General features: G+C 35.8%; 1 protein-coding gene across 2 annotated transcripts in view; it reads right to left on the bottom strand.

Annotated features, from left to right (window-relative positions):
* Positions 1 to 3,943: 3,943 nt before the first annotated feature.
* The window catches only part of SLC30A5 (solute carrier family 30 member 5), a 33,366-nt gene continuing 28,125 nt past the window's right edge, over positions 3,944 to 9,184 (bottom strand). For both annotated transcript variants that reach the window (XM_007129929.4, XM_028492956.2), the window contains exons 13-16: positions 8,061 to 8,262; positions 7,054 to 7,280; positions 5,180 to 5,308; positions 3,944 to 4,558 (exon numbers count right to left, since the gene is read on the bottom strand). In XM_007129929.4, coding sequence (XP_007129991.1) covers positions 4,388 to 4,558; positions 5,180 to 5,308; positions 7,054 to 7,280; positions 8,061 to 8,262 — 729 coding nt within the window. In that variant the 3' untranslated portion in view covers positions 3,944 to 4,387. The remainder of the gene's footprint in view (positions 4,559 to 5,179; positions 5,309 to 7,053; positions 7,281 to 8,060; positions 8,263 to 9,184) is intronic.

The following is a 9,184-nucleotide window of genomic DNA, read 5'->3' as shown; positions in this document are numbered from 1 at the left end:
TGCTCTCTAGAGCCCGCGAGCCACAACTACTGAGCCCACGTGCCACAACTACTGAAGCCCACGCGCCTAGAGCCCATGCTCCGCAACAAAAGGAGCCACCGCAGTGAGAAGTTCGTGCACCGCAAAGGAAAGTAGCCCCCGCTCGCCACAACTAGAGAAAGCCCGCGTGCAGCAACAAAGGCCCAATGCAGCCAAAAATAAAATAAATAAATGAAAAATAAATTTATTAAAAAATATAGAATACGGTCTAAGATACTAGGTACCATTTGCTTCCTTACTCAAATCAGGTTGTCTTCCCCCATAGAGATCCTTTTTGGCCATTCTCTAGCACCCCTGTTAAGGGTGAAACCGGAGTGCCTGGTTTGGACAGTTGGCTTTACCACTTACTGGGTGTATGATCTGGGGGCAAGTTAACCTTTTTCTTCCTCAGTTTCCTCATCAGTAAAATGGGGATAATAATTACACATATTGATTGCTTAGAACACTGCCCACCTGGTACACAGCAAGGGTTCAATAAGTTATTGCTTTTCCTCATAGTGCTCATCACAATCTGACATTTTTACATATTAGTCTGTCTCCTACACTTGAAAGTAAGATCCTTTAGGGCAGGACTGTTTTATCGGTGATTTTATCCCTAGCTCCTAGAGCAGTGTCTTGCTATAAAGAACTTCAATGAATTTTGTTGAGTATGAATGGATTTATTCAATGTTTAAAAAAAGACCATAAATAAACTACTGAATTGTATTATTTTCTTAAACAGGCTTTCCATAACTATGTGAATATTAATATTGACAGATCTGTGTATTGTACTTTGTTGCAGAGGAAACCTCCTTGGCCTTTAAATTCAAGTGGAAAATAGTCAGAAAGAGGAACAATGTATCTGAAAAAAATCTAGTCCACTATACTGTGTTATTGAACTAGATCAGTTATAGCTAACTTATTATGTGATAATACCAGAGTACTAGGAGAAAAAAATGGATAATTGTGTGCTTACCACACAGTAGCTTCGAATAATTACTAGCAAATTATAAAAGCACTTGAAAAAGAAAATGCAGAAGTTATACTTAAGATTTTGACAATTGTATACACCTGTGTAACCACCACTGTGCTCTAGATAATAGAACACTTCCATCACTTCAAAAAGATCTCCCTGCCCTTTTTTTTTCTAACTCCCAGTCTTTGCAAGGCAAACATGTGGCAGGCAAAATAACGACCCCCAGAAAGATGTTCTTGTCCTAATGCCCAGAACCTGTGAATATGAACATACCTGTGACTATGTTACACGGCAAAAGGGACTTTGAGATAGGGGATTATCTGGTACCTGGGTGGGCCCAATGTAACCACAGGAGTCCTTAAAAGTAGAAGAGGAAGACAGAAGAGTGAGTCAGAGAAAGGTGCTACAGTGGAAGAAGAGGCAGGAGAGATTTGAAGTATAAGAAGCACATGACCTACTCTTGTTGGCTTTGAGAATGGAGGAAAGGGGCCACAAGCCAAAAAATGCAAGTGGTCTCTAGAAGCTGGGAATACCAGCAAAGAAACAGGGACCTCAGTCACAACCATTAGGACTGAATTCAGCTAACAACTTGAATGAGCAAGGAAATGGATTCTGAGAGCCTCCAGAAAGAAATGCAGCCCGGACGCAACTTGATTTTAGCCCAGTGAGTCCCATACTGGACTTCTGACCTACAGAATTGTAAGATAATAGTTTGTGTTAAGCCCTAAGTTTGTGGTAATTTGTTATGACAGCAATTGAAAATTAATGCTCTATTGAAAATTTCTATGCTCTATCACTATAGTCTTCTCTGTTTTTGTACTTTATATACCTGGAACCATATAGTAGACCTCTTTTGTGGCTGGCTTCTTTCAATTATATGTATACACACACACACACACACACACACACACACACACACACACATATTTTTTTTTGTCGCACCCTGCGCCATGTAGGATCTTAGTTCCCCAACCAGGGATCGAATCCGTGCCCCCTGCATTGGGAGCGCAGAGTCTTAACCACTGGACTGTCAAGGAAGCCCCTCACTTATGTTTTTGAGATTCACTTATATTGTTTGTAACAGTAATCTTTAAAAAACTGCTGAGTAAGTAGCCCATTGTAAATACACCATAACTTACTTATCCATTCTCTTGATGATGGACATTTGGATTCTTTCCGGTTTTGGGGTCTCATGAAGATGTACATTCTTATACCACTCTTTTTATAGACATGTTTCCATTTCTCTTGGGTAAATACCCAGGAGTAGAACTGCTGGGTCGCAGGAGAGCTGTATGCTTAATGTTAAAAGAAATTGCCAAACGGTTCTCCAAAGTGGCTGTGTCATTTCATATTTCTACTGGCAGTGTGTGGGTTCCAGTTGCTCCGTATCTGTGAATTTGAGCAGACTGTATTCTCATTTTATGTATGAGGATAAAAAAGATACCCAGAGAGGCTGATTTGCCTAAAGTCATATGGTTTGTATGAGCCAGAACCAGTACCCTCGTGCTCTCCATACTGGAGTTTCCCTACTTTCCATCTGCACTCCCTCACCCTTCAGTGTTGCATTCTCTCGATAGTTGTCCATCACATTAGTTTAATTTTCTTGCTATTTTTATGCCTTCCAAGGGAAATGACAATTAAAAAAATGATGTAATATTTATTGTACCTATCTACTTAAAATTTTTTAATGTATAAAAATTACATTAAAACATCAATATGCAATTATTTTCCCACCACTCAAAAATTTTAATATGTATTGAAGATTCTGGACCAGAAAATGTGTAAAGAGAAGACAAGGAATATAAAAATAACTTATATAACAAATTTCTAAAACCTCTCACATTTTAAAATTTGTAAGACAAAAATATGATTTAAATACATGTTTGCCATTATGGTATAGATAAGAAAATAGTATCCATACTAAAATTAATTCATCCTACTTATCAAAATTCCTAGTATAAGAGTGAAAATACTCAGATGCTTATAAATAGGTATTCAAAAGTTTCTCTTGGTCAACATTCTTTGGTGTTCATAAAACTGCATATATTATTATGTATCTATTTATCATACAGTCTTTTCAGACTATACATTCAGTTTAAATTGGAAATGAAAAAATATAGATATTACTATAGAAAGTAGTTATAGAGTAAGTATTTTGATTTCATAGTGCCCAAGGGTTTATGAACAAGATTTACTTATTAAACTTTAAAATAACCACCTAATTCTTGATATTTCTTCTATATCTACATGTTCCAGAAATTAAAAAAAAAAAGTTACATCTATAGGCAGAAAATTAACTCTGAATTGACAATTATTTATGACTCTCTCCACTGGCTGTTCCACAACATATGAAAAGATGAAAAGCCTAGCATTGCTTAGATACCAGCTTAATAAGCAACTTGGAATGCCAGATGCATAACAAGAAATGGAATATTCTACTTCAGAGGAAGAAGACAGAGTGAATAACATGAACACAACTTAGTCTAAGTTCTTTACCCTAATAAAGTAATTATTCATTTGCAAATATTACCAAAAGTAAAAAAATTTATTTTACAGAGTGGTTGGCTTTTGTAATACATCAAAAACTATCATGTTATCCTTCACTATTCTCACTGCTGCCTCATATCAGTGGTTGAAGTTTCTCCCAAATAATTTAGTTTACATTTAAAGTGGCAATACAGGTTTTACTTAATGGATTTAAGTTATAATTAGAAACCAGTTTTATATACAGAAAATCCATAAATATAGAACTTTTATTCCTATTTTATCATAGGGCTATGCAAAAAATTGACTAAAAATTTTTCATTTGGGTCTTTGTAATAAACATGTAAATACATTATTTACAATGGAGATGCTTTCTTACAGAAAGTAAACACACAGAAGTTATTTTGGTCTTCACTAGAATCCATCATTATATGTTCACTTTTTTTTTTTTTTTTTTTTTTTTGGAGCACAGGCTCCGGACGCGCAGGCTCAGCAGCCATGGCTCACGGGCCCAGCCACTCCACGGCATGTGGGATCTTCCTGGACCAGGGCACAAACCCATGTCCCCTGCAACGGCAGGCGGACTCTCAACCACTGCGCCACCAGGGAAGCCCCTATATGTTCACTTTTGAAGATGATATGATACATCATGTTCACTTAAATTTTGTTTCCTGTTTTACACATAATTTAAACAATTATTTTACTTGTACAATTAACGCTTCATTCTGTATTTAAATTTCCTTTAAGAAAGATTCCTTGATCCAACTGTAGGGAGCTTTAAAATTTTTTTCAAATACCACAAAATGTTTCTGTACAATTATGTGCAATTTTCTTCCTTCTGGAGATATTATAAATACCCGGTCATTTCATCTTCATTGTTCATACCCCAGGGGTAATTCCCAAGTTATCTCACATGATGTAAGTACCATCTTTGTAGTATTTCATGGACTCCATTTGTTTTGTCATAGCCAGAACATCATGAAATCCAGTACTTAGGCCAGACATATGTTGAAAGTATGCTTCTTTTTCCACTTGAATTGTTAAATTGTTTACTCCAGCATCTTTAAGTATTCCTGTAACCTGTTATAAAAATCCATACATTTAAAAGCATTTAGATTAATGCATTTAGTGCACTTGGATTAAATAATAGATATCACATATTTTTAAATAGCCACAGATAGTCAATGATAAATCCTTAAAGTAATGTTTATTATTTAGCTGGTCAAATATTACATAGGATCTTTTAGAAGGCCAGTAAATCACTGACCTGACATTCAAAGTAGAAAACGAAAACAGCTACTGTTTCCAATTCGGTAGGTCAAGAATAGGGATACAGGAACTGTTTTGATCCTTATCTCCAACCATGACACATACCTGACAACTTTATTATTATTATTATTAACTTAGGACTATATTTATAATAACTTATTTCTTGACCATCTATTGGGAACCAAGGTGGATTACAAATGAACTTTTTTTTTTTACATTAACTTAAGCTTGTCCTCCACATACTAAAACTTGACTTTTTTTTTTTTTTAACCATTTTTGGATATAAAACAAATCTAGATGTAAAAAAATAACTTATCCTTGGACAGCTGTAAGAATGATATATTTGAACAATTAAATGACTACTGAGCTGTATAACTTACAATGTGTGCAGTTACCTCAACTGAAATTATTTTAAAAACTTAAGATTATTACCTGCTGTACTATTCTTTGTTCCAGCACATCAGATGTCACCTGTATATGAATTGTTCCTGCCACAATACTGGCAGAATGACGCCAAAAATGTGGGTCTCGGTATGATATTAATCCTTCAATTTTCTGTAGCTGTCAAATAAAAGGAGAGGTGATATAAATGGATTTGAAGGCTAATTTACTGAACACAAAGCAGTCTTTTTAGTCCAGAAACCGTTATTAAGCTGATTAAAAAAAAAAGTAATAAGGAGAGCCCAGAAATGAGAAAGGAATGGGAGGGACAACTAACTTCAAGTAAAGGTGTCTAAAATATTTTGACCTGGCAGTGATGCCAGGGAAGGAAGTTTGGAATAGGAAGTGAACAGGGTTACACAGGTGACTTTACACCCATTTTCACCGATATAAGATGTACTCTGCCTAGTCTAAACATTGGATACGTTCAATAAACCATGTTGTTTCCTTTATATTGATACAAACATTCCAGTATTATTTGTTATATTTGAGATAACACATGCAAAAGATATCCTTCATGTTCAACAATGGAGGGCTAGTTAAATAAATTATAGACTATCCACACAATGTAACACTACCTTGTCATTAAAAATTTATTAGAATATTTATCAACATGACATAATTAAGTGGGGAAAAATTCACAAAGCAGTACAAAACATTTTTTTGGCCATTTTTATTTAAAAAATATTTTTATACAGAAAAACGACTCTTAAAAGTGTTTCTGGGCTTCCCTGGTGGGGCAGTGGTTAGGAATCCGCCTGCCAATGCAGGGGACATGGGTTCAAGCCCTGGTCTGGGAAGATCCCACATGCCACGGAGCAACTGGGCCCATGTGCCACAACTACTGAGCCTGCACTCTAGAGCCTGTGAGCCACAACTACTGAGCCCACATGCCACAACTACTGAGGCCCGCGTGCCTAGAGCCCGTGCTCTGCAACAAGAGAAGCCACCGCAATAAGAAGCCCACACACCGCAATGAGGAGTAGCCCCTGCTCACCACAACTAGAGAAAGCCCGTGCGCAGCAACGAAGACCCAACGCAGCCAAAAAAACAAACAAAAAAACCAATAAATAAATAGATAAATTTAAAAAAAAGTGTTTCTTTCCAGGTGGTGAAATTATATGTGATTATTATTTTTTTCTTTTTTCTACTTTGAAGCTTTCTGTAATGGATATGTATTATTTTTGAAATAAAAAACTTTCTTTTTTAGTAGGATGTATTAGTCGCCAATTATGAGAAAGTGAGAAAACTTTACTAATTTTATTTATGAAACCAGTGGGTTAAGATGCTATACCTTAAGTATTCAAGATGCCAACTGTTCATCAGCAGATCCTAATTACTTTAATATGATATGTCAGGGACTTCCCTGGTGACGCAGTGGTTAAGAATCCACCTGCCAATGCAGGGGACACAGGTTCGAGCCCTGGTCCGGGAAGATCCTACATGCTGTGGAGCAACTAAGCCCATGTGCCACAACTACTGAGCCCACGTGCCACAACTACTGAAGCCCGTGTGCCTAGAGCCCGTGCTCTGCAACCAGAGAAGCCACCATAATGAGAAGCCCGCGTACCGCAACGAACAGTAGCCCCCACTCACCGCAACTAGAGAAAGCCTGCACACGGCAACAAATACCCAATGCAGCCAATAAACAAATAAACAAACAAATAAATAAATAAATAAGATATGGCAAACCATAAGCTGAAATACATTCTATTTTGTGTTTGGTTTTTCTATGAATTGCCTGTTTATATTATCAGTCCATTTTCCTACAAGACTGTCATTTTCATTTCTTATTAGATCAACTTATTTAATTCCAAATACTATTTTAAAAGGAAGAAGACTAGTAAAGAAATTATACACAGTACCTTTTCTAAGGCAATATGTAGTTCTTTTTCATTTTCTGGTGGCAGTCTCAGAAGGAGAACCTGACAGGCATCTTTAATCAGTGGGACAACACTGAGAAATATTAATATAGCGATAAAAAGAGAACAGAGGGGATCAGCAATGAACCATCCAAACTGTTCTATGAGAATGGTCGATACGATCACACCAATACTGCCAAGTGTGTCTGCCAAAACATGTAGAAATACACCTACGAGTAAGATACATAAAATATTAAAAATTAAAGCACATTTAATTTAGTTCTTTTATTCATTCTACAAATATTACGAGGTACCTATTATTCACCAGGCATTCTGCTAGGGGCTGGTACTTCAAAATGACTAAACATGGTCACTTCCATCAAGGAATTCATGGCATAGTGGTGAAAGTAAGGATGTGGGCAACTATTACCAGTGTGGTGAGTTTTATGATGGTGTCTGGGAAAGCTTCCTAGAAATCATATATGAGCCAAGTTTTGACATTACCTAAATTATTTCTACTAAAATATCAGAATAGGGAATTCTCTGGCAGTCCAGAGGTTAGGACTCCGCACTTTCACTGCTGAGGGTGAGGGTTCAATCCCTGGTTGGGGAACTAAGATTCCAAAGCCGTGCGGCATGGCCAAAAAAATAAATAAAAAAATAAAAGAGAATAAATATCTCAACATACATGATACTTGCCCCATATTTTTTTCAGTACAATAAAAATTTCTTAGTTCTTTTATAGTGAAAGTGTGTAATGCACAGTTTCCCTTGCAACTAATATTTACTCAAGTGTCACTATGAAAAGGACTCTATAATAATTTATTTTAAAAAATTGACATTTATGAACAGTTGTGAGCATTTTCTGTAACAGATGACTTAGATCTCTTTTTAGTTACAGGTTGGTTTTTTAAAATAAAATTGTACCAAGAGCCCAATACTTAATACAAATAAACAATGTCAATTCAGAACACAGTTGAAAGGTAGGACAGTATCTGGCAAGGACTCACCCCTCATGTTAGCATTCATGCCTCTGCCTGCAGATCCGTGGCTGTGACCGTGCCCATGGTCACTGTGTCCATGCACATGGTGTGAATGGCTGTGATCAGATGAGTGACAGCTTCCTTGAGAAGCTCCATGGGTATGGTTATGGGCATGGCTAAAGGCACAGATACCAATAAGGTTTACTATCAGCCCTCCAACTGAGACTGGCTAGCAAAAAAGAAAAAAGAAAACCTTTAAATTTGTAATTAAAAAATAAACTTGTTATTTAAAAGTTATTATGTAGCTATATAAGTTTTTTGCTTTACAGTTTTGAAAATATTCATAGTAAAACCTCATTAAATTCAATAAGAAATTTTAAAAGTGTGAATTTTAGAATATTTTAGAAGAAGCATTTAACTTTCAAATACCAAAGTGTTGACAAGTAAAAGGATTTAGATTTGCTTTAACTAAATGATTAAGAATAAAAATGTATTTGATTCAGGGTTTATGAATAAATAAATGATGCTAAAGTTCTGTTTTGTTTATTTAAATAAAGTTTGAAAGTACTGCTTACTAGAGCAAGTATACACTGTACCTGAACTCTCATTTATATTACTAGGTAAATATCAATACTTTAAAAGGCAATGATTGTAATTTACTAATGAGTGGATTACAAATAAACACAGTCTTACTGTTTCTTAACTATAGTAAAATTTCCCAAAGTAAAAAAAGTACAATGGAAAAGCATTTTTTAAAAAACAAAGTAAATGAGATTATCTTGATTTAATGGTGCCACAATAACACCCTGAAGGATACTTACCCTTGATTATCCCCTCTTACAAAATGATTTTGAATAGTAGCTCTAGCTCAGGGCACTATTTAATTTACATACATCTACAATTTCTCCTTTAGAGAAATCCATTTGTTTTATTTTTAATTTTTTAAAATTTTTAAAATTTTTTAACATCTTTACTGGAGTATAATTGCTTTACAATGGTGTGCTAGTTTCTGTTTTATAACAAAGTGAATCAGCTATACATATACATATATCCCCATATCTCCTCCCTCTTGCGTCTCCCTCCCACCCTCCCTATCCCACCCCTCTAGGTGGTCACAAAGCACCAAGCTGATCTCCCTGTGCTATGCGGCT

Source organism: Physeter macrocephalus, chromosome 8, assembly GCF_002837175.3.
Source record: "Physeter macrocephalus isolate SW-GA chromosome 8, ASM283717v5, whole genome shotgun sequence".
NCBI classification, from domain to species: Eukaryota; Metazoa; Chordata; class Mammalia; order Artiodactyla; family Physeteridae; genus Physeter; species Physeter macrocephalus.
The sequence above is the reverse complement of the archived record's forward strand: the minus strand, read 5'-3'. Positions and strand labels throughout refer to the sequence as shown.